At 56.2% G+C, this 13,081-nt stretch overlaps 2 protein-coding genes across 2 annotated transcripts in view; one reads left to right on the top strand and one right to left on the bottom strand.

Moving 5' to 3' along the window:
* The first annotated feature begins 402 nt into the window (after window positions 1–402).
* Window positions 403–6,203, top strand: CENPT (centromere protein T). The gene is made up of 13 exons (XM_042780873.1): window positions 403–515; window positions 2,061–2,115; window positions 2,234–2,321; window positions 2,429–2,525; window positions 2,649–2,785; window positions 2,902–2,938; window positions 3,150–3,301; window positions 3,974–4,168; window positions 4,466–4,780; window positions 5,009–5,102; window positions 5,629–5,796; window positions 5,883–5,987; window positions 6,080–6,203. Exons 1-13 carry the CDS (start codon window positions 403–405, stop codon window positions 6,201–6,203), a joined length of 1,680 nt encoding a protein of 559 aa, XP_042636807.1.
* Window positions 6,204–6,460: 257 nt separating this feature from the next.
* Window positions 6,461–13,081, bottom strand: part of TSNAXIP1 (translin associated factor X interacting protein 1) — an 11,722-nt gene continuing 5,101 nt past the window's right edge. Inside the window, 11 exon segments of the mRNA XM_042780872.1 lie at window positions 6,461–6,707; window positions 6,918–7,024; window positions 7,120–7,246; window positions 7,453–7,562; window positions 7,693–7,845; window positions 7,984–8,109; window positions 8,269–8,399; window positions 8,476–8,524; window positions 8,706–8,875; window positions 9,275–9,410; window positions 9,799–9,995. Coding sequence (XP_042636806.1) covers window positions 6,461–6,707; window positions 6,918–7,024; window positions 7,120–7,246; window positions 7,453–7,562; window positions 7,693–7,845; window positions 7,984–8,109; window positions 8,269–8,399; window positions 8,476–8,524; window positions 8,706–8,875; window positions 9,275–9,410; window positions 9,799–9,995 — 1,553 coding nt within the window.

Below are 13,081 nucleotides of genomic sequence, written 5' to 3'. Positions count from 1 at the left end.
CCTTAAACTTTCACCCACATCACCATAAAAAGTAAAAAAAAAGCCACTGGTTGTCTTCCACGGGATTCCGACTCATGGCAACTTCATGTGTGATAGAATATTAGGTGGATATCATCTTCATTTTAAAGATGAGGAAATCAAGACTCCAACTGGTTGCATAATCTGCGGAGGCTCACACCCAAAATCAGATTTCCCAAGCACCACAGAGATTGCAGCCTGCGGCCTGGCTGAAGTACGAGAACTACAATTCCCATGGGGCTGTGTGGCAGTATCGCGAGATTTGGCTTAAAGGTGGCAGGCGGGAACGCGAGGATCTCGGCGACCCCGGCGCGAATGCTAGGAACAGGGCGGCCAGGGAGAGAGTGGAGGTTCACGGCTGACAGCTAGCTGACCGCTGAGGCGATGGCCGACAGCAAGAGCCCCGAGAGCGAGCCTACGATGCGCACGCTCCTACGGCACGTGCTGGACTCGGCGGTACCGCGCACCCCGCGCCGGCCCCGGAGTGCCCGGGTTAGGTAGGTAGAGCGGCTGCCCAGAGTCTGAGAGTGAGGTGGAGTTGGGATGGGGTGGCGTCCGGGTGGGGCTTCCGCTAACCCTCTTTGGAGAAGGAACCTGAACCTCAGAGAAGGGCTCTGAGAACGGGGACTGGCTTTACTCCCCGAGTCTCGCTTGGGTCAGCTGTTCGTGCCTCCACCCCCAAGGCTCCGGGCAACCCGGTTTGGACAACAGAACCTAACTGTGCCGGCCTCGTAGGGGGCCAGTCTCTGAAGGCGACCCATGGGCGCTCAGATCTCACCTGCCCTGTTCTCTAACCCAAACTAAAAAGTCCAATCCACTGCCATTGGCGACCCGGTGGGACAGAGTAGAACTTCCCCATAGGGTTTCCAAGGCTGTAAATCTTCCCATCTTTCTCCCGCGGAGAGGCTGGACCGACAACTTTTTGGTTAGCAGCCGAATGCTTTAACCACTGCATCACCAGACCTCCTTCTTTCCTAGCCCACTTTTCCACAAATCAGCCGAAGGCTATGTCCAGGTACCTGGCCTGAGCTTCTGGCACCCAGGTGGTCCCCAACTTTGCTGGCACATTCAGACCTACTGTTTCCGTAGTTTCAAGGTGGAAGGTGGAAGAGGAGGTGCAGGGCCCAGCTGGGCTGAAGCTTGGAGATGAGAACTGGAATAATACTTTGTTGGGAAAAAGGGGATTGGCTCTGGCTTGGTGAGAGTGTGCTTGTGGGTGGGTGAGGGCTATAGTGAGCTCAGGGTGCAGTGGGTACGGACCTGCCAGATTGGGTGAGTTCACTTTCTTAACAGGCAATGGGAAGCCATTCATTATAGATTTTAGATCTAGGGTGGTGAGGTGGGAGCTGTGCCCTGGGAACAGTGACTCTGGAACCTGAGTGGGACTGGACTGGAGAGACCAAGACTGAAGTGATCCATGTGGAGGTTGTAGTCAGACCCCGAAAAGTACTTAAAAGGTTTAAAAATAATTCAATTCCTTCTTGGGTTGTTACTTTAATGTCTAGAATGGGTACTATACCAAGTATGCCTCTTGTCTACGTGGCTAATGTCTTTGTGAGCCTACCTTAAGGGTATTTCAAAGTCACGTGAACCCTTCTTTAGCCCCTCTCTCTGGCTGTGTTTCTCATATTCCGTGTCTTCCCATAACCCTGTGGCTCCCTTTCATCCACACCCCTGTTGACATAGAGCTGGGAACGGGATATGGGATAGGCAAATGGTAAAGTGCTGATGATTAACCAGAGGGTGGTGGGTCGAACCACCCAGTGGTGCCTGGGAGGAAATGCCTAGCAATCACCTGAAATGTCACAGCCTTGAAAACCCTATGTAGCACAGGTTTACTCTGCAGTACACGATGTTGGCATGAGTCGGAATCTGCTCCACAGCAACTGATTTTGCTTCTGGCCTTGAGGGAAAAGGGCTTCAGGCCAAGAGGCCTGATGAAGGTGTTTCTGCATCCTCTACTCCCCGTCCCTACACAGTTCTCAGGGCCACTGGTCCTTAAGAAGTACCCAGAGACCCCTGCTTGAAACACCTTCCTCTAGGAATCAGAGCAGCCAAACAAAGGCGACTGCCAGGAGGCATTCTCGTGGAGCCAGGGTAAGTGCCCAGTTCACTGACCACAATGCCCTGTTTGCCTTTAGTGTGCCCTGAAGCCCACCTTAAGGGGATCGCAAGATGGAAGAACAAACTGGTTGCTTAGTGCTTTCCTCTATAGGCTACTGGCAGACGGTCCCATGTTAAAGCCACTGGCCGCCTGGAGGAGCAGACACCCCGGACCCTGCTGCGGAACATCCTCCTGACTGGTGAGTGTGTGATGGCCTGCGGGTCAGAGTTAGGGCCAGCTGCGTGCTGTGTCTCCGTCAGGGCAGCCTGCTCTACCAGCCCCATCCTTTGCTTGCTGTTTCTTCAGCCCCAGAATCCTCCATCGTCGTGCCCAATTCAGTGACGATGCCAGTGCCAGCACCAGAAGTGGTCCGGCTCTCCAGACGGGAAAGCAGTCAGGGCAGGTGCACAGTGAACTCCCCCATTTGGCTGCGCTGTTGGGAAGTTCTGGTCAGGGGGTCTCCTGGGGGTCGCAAAAGCCAGAATCGGGCTTCCTAGCCTGTCTGAGATCAGCTCCATCCTCACAGCCTGGAGCTGCGACTTCCTGAACTCGAGCCCCCCAAAACCCCGGCTCCAGTTCTGCTGGCACCTGGCAGGAAGAAGCCGAGGCTGAGACTGTCACTGTTTCAGCAGGAAGTGGACCAGGGGCTGCCTCTCTCCCCAGGTGAGGCCCTGAACACTGCCTATTGCTACCCTTTCCCTCCAGCCCCTGGAGAGGCCGAGGGGCCTGGGTAACTTACCAGGTGTCTTCTTTGTCAGCCCCTTGCCGAGCACTGACAGAGCCTCATGGGACTGCTGATGCCTCCTCGCTCACCAGGTCCTGTTGCCTTGTTCTGGGGGTTGGTGGAGAGGCTTGGGGAGGGAAGGCTGACTTTGGTGAATCTGGCCATATTCCTTCCTCCCTGCCAGTTTTAGCCGTCTGCATGGTGGCTGGTCCAAGTGATGAGAACCCCAGGGCAGATGGGCAATCCTTTGGGGAAACTGGGCCTCAGGTACCTGACTCTCCTTTGTGCCTCCCTCCCTTCCAGCAGCTCCCTCAACCTGACCTTTGGCACCTCTCTCCGGTCACAGTCCGTGCAGAGGCCAGGTTTGGCCCGCAGACCTCTCACCCGCCGAGCTGTAGATGTGGGTGCCTTCTTGCAGGATCTGGGAGATACTTCTGAGGCCATGGTTTCCCCAGGTGATGTTGAGGTTTACCCCTCCCAGACCTGTGGGGAAAGCTCTCCCCACCAGGCAGAGAGGAAGTGTGCTGAATGCAGGGTCTTCTTGCCTCGTACGGGTCAAGGACACTGCAGAGTCAGGCCTGTGAGGAGTTTCTGCTTTCTTCCCATGGGTGTGTCTTACGTTGTTGGAAACCAGTCTTAGTCCCTTAGTACATCCCAGGACCCCCATGTGCCTGAGGAGCTACTGAGCGGAGGGCAGGAAAGGAGTTTGGAGTGGTGGGTGGGATTTATTGAGAGGTTGAAAGGGGCCAGGTTGCAAGATCAGCTGGCCAGTGAGAGCTGACCTCAGAGACTGATTCTAGAAGACAGTGTTCACCAGGGTAAAAGGAGGGTTCTGGGCAGAGTGAGAAGTGGAGGGTGGAGGAGGCATGGGTGAGCAGTTTGTGGGGTCCACACTGTGGAGGCCAGGGGGTGCCAGGCTAAGGTGCAGGGACTGCCACCAGTAAGCAAGGGGGTAGAGGAAGGCAAATAAGACTCAAAATGGACCAGGCTCATGTGCTGGGTAGTCTTTTCCCTCTGAAGTTTGCTTAGCGGCAGACTCCTGGGACCAGCTGCCTAGGCCTGGTGACTCTGGGTAGCAGCAAGTGGGCCTGGAATACACTGAGTGCCAGCTGGTCCTTGATTCCCAGGTGACAGCTACAGAACCCCGGTTGCTCTCCTGGCAAAGGATGCTGTGTTGGAGGACACCCAGCCCTTCTCCCCGCCCTTGGTTGGCTGCTCCCCCAGGGGGCGCCGCTCCTTGCCCTGTCGCTCTGACACTGGGGCTGCAGATGCTGGAAGGGCTGTTGGTCGCAGGACATGGAGTGGGCCTGCGCTACAGAACAGTGAGTATATGGGTCAGGTAGCTTAGAACCAATCTCAGCCTGGGCAAGAGTTGGCATTGGTGGTTTTCCTCCTGAAGCCCATTTGTGTGCCCCAGAGCCTCCTGGCTGTGGGTCCGTCTTCCGTCCAGGAGCAGAGTCAGTGTTAGGTCGGGAGACTCCCCACCAGTGCTCTGGGGCTGCTGCTGCCCTCCCTCTCCCAGGTGGGCTGGGCGGGGTTTGCTGTTCCGTCTTTCCCCTTCTCAGAGGGAAGCCTTGGTCTGCTGCTTCTCCAGCCCGTTTTCTCTCCCCTTCATTCAGGTCCCAGGGAACCAACCCAGCTTCCAGCAGGAAGGTCAGAGGAGGTGAACACCCTTGCTGTGGGCTTTCCAAATCCCAGCAGTGGTGACTCTGGAGAAGATGGCGTAGAGCCCTTAGAAGGTGAAGGTGAAGCAGGGGAAAACACGGAAGAAGGAGCGGTGAATGTGGGGGCAGTGGAGGCGGCGGCAGGAATGCAAGGATCTGCTAGGACGGCAGAGTCTGAGGGGTGCCCAGAGGTGACAGAAGCAGATGGGGCTGTTGAGGCCGAGGAGCCAGAAGGGTCTTCAGGGGACAAGGACACTTCCAGCAGGACGGGTAAGGGGCCCAGTGCAGGGAGCAAGAAGGTAAGTGCTAACAGCTGTGTTCAGGCCCTGCCCTTGGAGGAGGAGCTAGCACTCTGGGCAGTGGCGGGTTGGTATTGGGCCAAGGGAGACTCTGAGGGGCCTCTTGCTTGGCTAGCTGGAGCCCGGTGAGGCCCTTGAGGAACGGGACAAGAAGGCGGTGGAGAGGTTGAGGCCCCAGTGATCTTCCCTTCCTCTGCAGCAAGTCCACAGGTGGCCTCTGGTGCCCTTGGGGCTCTCCAGGCCCAGCGACGTCATCAGTTTCTTGAGCCAGTCGCACCACCCGCCGCTGCAGGGTAAGATCCCAGGGCCCTGTCCTTCTTGGGAAGAGGGCAGGCACTGAGGCTGCCTTTGGGCACTCTGCACCACAGGGCATCCCCTTTCCCACGGGTGAGCACCGTTACCCACCCAGCCGAGCAGCCTGAGCCGGACTGAGAAGGGCTCACCCAGGGGACATCTGTCATCCTGGGACCTGCCTTTAGGGACCTAGAGGAGCTGGGGAAGGGGAGGAAGGCTTCCTGGAGGAGGATTAGTAGAATTAGGACAGGCAATAGGGAGGGAATGTCTGAAGGTCAAGGGCTCAAGCAAGGACTGGTTTGTGTGATAAGGCTAGAACATTATGTATAAGTTGTGGAGAAGCAAAGACCCCAGGAAAGGGCCCAGTCTCTGAGCGCCCATCTCCACCATCCCCAACCAGTGGTTGGAGCTGCTGGTCTAGGCCAGCCACGGAGCATGGTCTCAGCAGCAACCAGCAATACTTGTCCTTGAGTAGAGGTTTCTTTAGACAGCAGTTGAGCCACCTCTGACCACTCCTGCCCCCAGCTTGTGTGCAGAGCCGCTGTCGGCCAGGCTTCCTCCCAGGCCCCGAACTGCTGGTCCCAGGCCCCGTCAAGATCCCTACAAGGCCGGACTGAGCCACTATGCGAAACTCTTTAGCTTCTATGCTAAAATGCCTGTGGAGAAAAAAGCTCTTGAGATGGTGGAGAAGTGGTGAGTCCTAGACACTCAGGGTGGGGGAGAACCTCTCAGCTCCCTAACAGCCCATTCAGTCTGCTCCACCCCCACCTTCTTGGCAGCTTGGACAGGTATTTCCAGCACCTGTGCAATGACCTGGATGTATTTGCTGCTCATGCCGGCCGCAAAACGGTGAGGCCAGAAGACCTGGAGTTGCTGATGCGGCGGTGAGCCGGTGGGGTAGAGGGTGCCGGGCTGGTGGGGCTGGCCCCTCCGGACATGGTGCTGACTCTGTCTGTCCCACCCTCATTCACTGCAGGCAGGGCCTGGTCACGGACCAGGTATCACTGCATTTGCTTGTCGAGCGGTACCTGCCCCTGGAGTACCGGCAGCTGCTCATACCTTGTGCATTCAGCGGCAACTCTGTGTTCCCTGCCCAGTAGTGGCTGGGCTCCAGCACCTGCCCTGCTCCCTCCTGGGCTTTCTGGACCCCACATACACCTCCAGGTCGCCTTCCTCCCCACCCCCGCTCCAGCCTCAATAAAGTATTACAAACAGAATAAGCTGTGTTTTGATACTGGCCCCCCCTTCCCTGCCCCCAATGGCCAGCATAGTCAGAAGAATAGCACAGGCTCAAACACTTTTATGCTAGAAGTCAGGGGCTAGCCACACCAGAGCACAGAGGCTGCCCAGAACAGCCCTAGCTTGTAGGTTCTGGCTCTCCCCGAGGCCCCATACGCCTGGTATCAGCCACCAGAAGCCGTTCCATCACGGTCTGAAGCTTTGTCTTAATGCCCTCTTCTTTTTCCTCCTCGCCCTCCTCTGGCAGGTCTGTCACAGGGACCTGGAAGGCTTGGCTCACGTAGGTGTTCAGGGTCTGAGTGTCCAGACTGGGGTCAATGTTCATCAGTGCTTCCCGCAGCTTACCCAGGGCTATCTCATGATAGCTGCCCAATGAGGAGAGAGAGAGACAGGCCTTGACCCCTCCTCTGTACCACCAGACCCCAGGGTGCCCTTTCTGCTGGGCTTGGGCGGTTTGGAGAGCCCCGCAGCGTGCTCCGTGCATGGGGAGACCCAGGGGCTTGAGATGCCACCCTGTGACCTAGCCTGCAGGACCCACCTATGGCTGAGTGGGCCTGAGAACCCAAGTCACTCACAGTTCCTGGCCCAGCTCCTGCTTTAGCTCCTGCAGATATGCCTCCTTCTCATCCATATACTGTTCCCAAAGCTTCTGAACAAAGGGTTCACTCTGGCCCTCATCGCTCTAGGGGGGGCCACAGGGCACGGTGAGGGTATACTGACCGGGGTCCAGCTGAGGCTACAGGCAGAGGCCATGCAAATGCCTGGATGCCCACTCACCTCCACAAACAGTGAGCGGTAGTTGAACAGGTCTATGTTACTGCCATTGGGATTCCAGCCCCCTGCCTCCATCAGCTCCTGAATTTGTTCTTCCTTCTTGAGGGGGAAGGTACTCTTGAGGATGGTGCTGTGAAGATAAGTGCGGCCCACAGGGGCCTGCCTGGTTGAGGCCTGCCTGCCCGCCTCCGTAGCCCCTCCACTGCCAGCCCCACCAGTACTTAAAACAGCAAGTGCTGAGGCTGAGGCCCTTCCCACCAGACTCCTCTCCCCTGCACACCCGGAAGCCTGGGCAGAGGAGGTGTTGGGCAAGAGTTTGGGCTGGCCTGGCCCCACCTGAAGTGCTCCATGGGCAGGAATCCCTCATTCTGACTGTCAACAGCTGTCATCTCCTTCAGCAGCTGTGCAATTGTCTCCTTGTGGTTGATATACACACTCTCCTCCATCTACAGAGAGGGAAGCCTTCACTGACTTGCTGCTTCTTGGAGTGGTGGGTGCAGAGGAGGGCTATGCTGGGGATGAAGGCTCCTCTCTGTCTCCCTGAGAGGAGCAGGTGGGGGCCAGGCCCATGCTCACCTTTCCCATCAAGACTGCATAAAACTGACTCATGACCTCATTGGAGCGGAAGAGCTTGATGTTTTCAAAAATGGTGTAGGCCCAGGCCATGGCATCACCGGGCCCAAAGCGACGCTCCAGGAAATTGAAGAAGAAATCTGAGAACTTCTCCTTCTGCATGGTGAGGGGAAGACTGTTCAGTCAGCCTGTCCCAGGGTTGTTTTGCCCTCTTCTCTGCTCCCTAGCACCTTGAGGGAACCCACTGAAGACTCTGGGGGCCAAGCTGGGCCAAGGGGCCTGATGAGATCTGACCTGCTCCTCCGCGAGACGTTCCTTCCAGGCATCTTTAAGGAGGTTTACCACCTCCTTCTTCGTTGGCTTCTTGTTCTCCACAGTGCCATCGAACCGAAGAAAAGTGGGGATGGCTTCCCCATAGCCCTGGAAGGGAGAGTGTCAGCTTGTCTCTGAGCCCATCTGTGCCGCACCCCCGCCCCCCAGCAGGCAGGGCCCCATGAGGTTCCACCAGAAACCTGAGCCTCAGCAGCAGGGCCCAGCTGACTCTGACCTCAAGCTTTCCCAGTCCAGGGACTCTCCTACCAGACCAGGGAAGGAGTCTTTCTCCCGGAGCAGGCCCTCGCCAATCTCTTCCAGGAGGACGTCTACCAGCTGGTCACTGTTCTTGCCCTCGGCCAGTATATGCCACCGATCTGGGCCCCCAGCCACCACATCTGCAGGTGGGGAGAGGGAGCTGGAGTGCCGACGAGGCAATGGCACTGCTCCTGGGGCCCCGACTGCCATGGTTACCTTCGCACTTGGTCCAGTCAGGCCGTGGTGTTGAGGTGCGCTGGATCTCCTGCAGCTCGGCGAAGAACTGGTCGCGCTCCTTCAGCGTGCTCATGTGCAGCTGCAGCAGTATCTCGTGCTCCTTGCGTACCTCCTCATAGTCGGCCCGCAGGCTGTCCAGCTGTGGGTGAGGGGGTTGGTCCTCGCTCCCCACCTGCCGACCCTGCCAGGCCCTGCCTGCCCTCCGGCACCTGCTCCTGCAAATCCCTGTTGGTCTTCTCCTGCATTTCAAAGTCCCTCCTGGGCACCACGTCTCCAAAGTTGGCTTTCATAGTGTTGAGCTCCATTTGCGTGCGTGTCAGGTCTTGCCGGGTCATCTTCAGAGCCAGTGTTAGCTTCACGGGGTCCTCCCCCCAGATCCCTGCCAAGGGGCCCACCAGCCCGTATCACCCTGGCTCTGGGACCTCTGGCCCAAGGTAGGGCTAGAGTGCCCCCCGGAGTGTGCCCCAGGTCTTCCTGCTCTCCCTGCCTGGGGTCCCTAGGGTCTTGACTACAGTGCTACAAGACCTGGGGCTTCAGGCTTAAGTAGAGTAGTCCAGGACACAGGGTACCATACCGTTCCCCACACGGGAAGTCTAGGCTACTTAATATTCTCAGTCTGGCTCAGAAGATATATAGTCCAGCTGGAGGCAAGGACATCACCCAATGAGAATGGACATGGGATGGGCAGATCTTAGGAGAGCTGAATGCGTGGGTGTGAGTAGCCAGAGTCAGGCTCCTCTTCAATGCCTCGTCAGGGTGGAGTCCACCTCAGGCTTACCTGGAGACTGGGCTAGGGACATGTCTTCCCGCTGATAGCGTAGCTCATTCAGGTCTGAGAGGAGGATCTTCCGGGCGTCTCGCTCACTGAGATAGTGCAGGTACTCTTCAGCCAAGCTCTTCCTTAGTTTGGACACCTGTTGGAAAGGTGGCTGTGGCTGGACCCCAGCTAGTTACTGCAGGGGATGGAATGAATACTGGGTGGCTTCATCAGGACTTGGAACAGGAAAGATGGAGTAAAGAGATTGGCCATCCCTGAGAACCCAGCAAAGTGTCAACCCTCTAGAAAGCCTAGCACCCATGGAGCAGGGCTCTGCAGGCACTTGGGGCCACATGGAGCCAGTTCCCAGCCAAGCAGGAGGGCAGAGTGAGGTGACAGCAGAAACCCTCAGGAGGGTGTGGCCTAGAATGTCACTCCAAGAAGAAGGGTAGAAGGGGTTAAAGGGTCACCTGGGTGGGTACCCGAGACCTCAAGGTCATCCCTGGGGTGGGCAGAAATTCAGGGAGTTGGGTACGGCATCTCACCTCACTCTGCAGTGAGATCTTCTCCTCATTCTTCTTGTCAATGACTTTGAGCAAATTCATCTTCTCCTTCTTGAGCATGGAGATCTCGTATTTCTCTTCTGCCCGCATGGCCAGTATCCTCTCATTGCAGTCCTCGTGCACAGTGACAAGCTTAGCCTTCAGGGGCTCCAGAGCCCGAATCTTCTCCCTCTGATGGGCTAAGCAGGGGCAGTAGGGGGTTCCCTTTGGGTCACAAAGACAAATAACTAGAAGACACAGATCCTATGATCACAGATGAGTGGCATGTCCTTTGCCAGCTCCACGAGTCTGTGTACACTTTGAGCAATGTCGTGGCCTTGGCTAAAGGCCTTGCTGCCCTTGGTTTTAAATGAGAAGCAGAGTCCAGATAGGCCTTTTCCCAGGTGGCCTGTAGTCCTGCAGCCTCACTATGCCCTGCACCTCCTGAGCCTGGCCAGAGGAGGGGCCTCTCCTCAGTTTCCAGAGGCCCTCACTTTCTCCTGGGCTTCACTCACAACAGGAAGGGGGGCTATTTTCTACAGATACGGCCCACCATGCTTTCCAAGGAGGAGAGGTGCCTGGTGCCCTGAGTACCTTCTCACAGAACAGTGTGAGCAAAAGGGCTGAACGGGGCTTGGGGACCTCAAGGCCCAGTCAGTAGATGCTGTAGCCCTGTTGCTGAGCCTCAGACGGTCAGAATAGGATCCTCTTTCCTTTGCAGGCTGAAGACCGCATCTGGTCTATCTGACTCAAGAGGGGAAATTGAAGCAGGGGAGCTGTTCTTACCCAGCATCATCTCATACGCATTCTTAATGGAAGACAGCAGTGGCTTGTACGTTTTAAAGTCCTCTATGAAGAACTCGAAGATCTCTCTATAGGGCTGCAAGGAAGGGGAACCTGTCATCTTCTGACCCAGAACTGCTAAACTTAGTGGGGACCTGTGTCTTTCTTGGCTTAGAGGTATTCCAGCAGGAGACTGCCAAGCGGCCCACATTCAGGCAAACACCCTGGGCTCCACTTGGGTCTTTCCCAGTGCCAGGGGCAGTGGGCAGCTCTGCCCTATCGACCGCCCTCTGGAGGCCTCTCCGGATGCTGGCTTGGAGGCCTGGCAAACCACCCAGGGCCAGGACCTCCCCTCTGTGCTCTAGTCCCTCTCTAGGCAGCCAGCCTCTTGTCTTCCAGCCTCTGTGCCTCAGTTGGCCCCTTGCCTACAACCCTCCCCATCTTAGAGGTCTGTAGGGGTAGAAGGAGACAGAAGGTCCTAATCAGGCATCTAACCTCCAAGTAGGGGCATGGTTTCCTGTCCCGCTTGGATCCACAGGAAGTGTTTAGAAGCAGCATTGCTCACTGGGATGAGCATAGGTTTGGGAGTAAGACCTGAGTTTGAATCCTTGCCCCCCCACATCATAGCTATATGGCTTCTTCAAACTTCCACTTCCTTGTTGGGGAGGCACCTTCTGCTTATAAAGCCCCAGCCCCAGGGCGTGGTACACCGTTGGGACTCAATAAATGCTTCAGTGAGTCAGAAGGCAGAGAGTCCCCATCATCGTCCCTCTTTGAGTAGTGAATTTTGGTGATGCCTTCCCTAATATGGACTGAAATCTAGGGCTCCTCGAGATCCCTCTCTGTTTGTGTCTAGGCTGGTTCCTTAAGCTTGGGCTGTCCTCAGCTGGGCAGGTGGACACCATATGGCCAATGAATGCTGCCTTGCCCAAAGGCCTGTGTTCAGGCTGCCTGGGGGTTTGGGACTGTGGAGCTGGACAGGCTGAAGACAGCATCTGGCTACTGACTCAGGTGGTGAAACAGAAGCCTCAGCAGAGTTCCACCCCACAGCCTCGTCCCGCCCGCTGGCTTTGTCAGCGGACATGCTTCTCTCACCGGGAAGGAGCCCCCAAAAGTGCTGGGAAAGGCCAGTCTCTCCTGAGGGTCTGGGGTGTCTAGTACGGCCAGGAGGGTGAGGTCTCCTCCCACCCCTCCCCAAGCTTCCTGGAGTTTACTCTGTGGCTCTGACCTGCAGCCTCAGCTCCTGGGCGGAATCCGTGCCCAGGTCCAGTAGGAGGAGCTCTCTGCGCAGGTAGTTTTCCAGCTGCTCCAGGTACCTCGGCTTGGCAATGCCCAAGGACTGCTTCTCCAGGCTCCTTCAGGGGATACGCTGGGCTGGCACGACCATCCCGCAGGGTCTCTGCACCCACCGTTGGTTTGTGCTGCACATACCTGTGTCCTGTCTCCTGGTCTGATGCCCAGTTTCCATCAGCCCCCCCATCATCAGGCTGGCCCTGGCTTACCCTGTTCGCTTCCGGTAGTCCTCTGAACAGGGCTTTCGGTTCAGCAGAATGGTCTGGCCACTGGCGTGCATGGGCCATGGGGACAAGTGGCTGCCTATGGAGAACTGAGTGGGCTGCAGGGAGGCACAGGTGGGTTACTATGGCAACACAGTTTTCCTCCCGGATGTTTCTGTCTCCCCTCCACCCTCAACGTTTTTTACAACACCTCTTTAATATGGTTCCTGATTAAGGCTGTGGGCCTTAGGCAAAGCTTGGGTTAAGTTCCATATTCAGGTCCTAGAAGCCCTTCCAAGCTAATGGTAACTGGCTCCTGACCCTCCTGGTGTAGAAAATGCCATCTCTTTTGGCTCTTCTTTGCATGGCCCTTTCTACTGCATTCTGCTAATTACATATGTGTTTTATCTCATTCTTTCCCTAAATATTTATGGAAGGCACTTAGTAGGCCTTGGGCTAGGTCCTGGCAGGACTCCAGGCTCCTGAGGGGGCTCTGGGTTAACCATCTCTGTATGCCCAGAATCAATGGCATCGTGCTTCACACTCTCAAGTTGTTGTTGTTGTTGTTGTTATGTGCCATCGAGTCGGCCCCGACTCATAGCGACCCTTCCTTGGGTTTCCGAGGCAGTATCACTACGGAAGTAGATTGCCCAATCCTCCTTCCGAGGAGTGGCTGGTGGGTTTGAACCGCCAACCTTCTGGTTAGCAGTCAAGTGCCTTAGCCACTATGCTACCAGAGCTCCTTCACACTCTCAAGTAGTACTCAGCAAATACAAATATCGTGGAATAAATATATGCGGCAGCACAGTAATTGAGCATGCACGAAAGGTGTAGTAAGAACTACACTGTAACCCACTGGGTTTGTATGTTCACACATACTTTTCCCTGGTTCAAGAATTCCCTAATCTCCAATGTACCAAATGTGAGTGACCAATATGGCAGCATTGAGGATGAGAAAGACAGAGAGAGTTACATGGGCAGTACAAACAACAAATATGAACCCCTTT

This window comes from Orycteropus afer, unplaced genomic scaffold (genome assembly GCF_000298275.1).
Source record: "Orycteropus afer afer isolate SDZICR_OR568_19922 unplaced genomic scaffold, OryAfe1.0 scaffold00067, whole genome shotgun sequence".
NCBI classification, from domain to species: domain Eukaryota; kingdom Metazoa; phylum Chordata; class Mammalia; order Tubulidentata; family Orycteropodidae; genus Orycteropus; species Orycteropus afer.
Note: the sequence above shows the minus strand (reverse complement) of the source record. Positions and strands in the feature narration are given on the sequence as shown.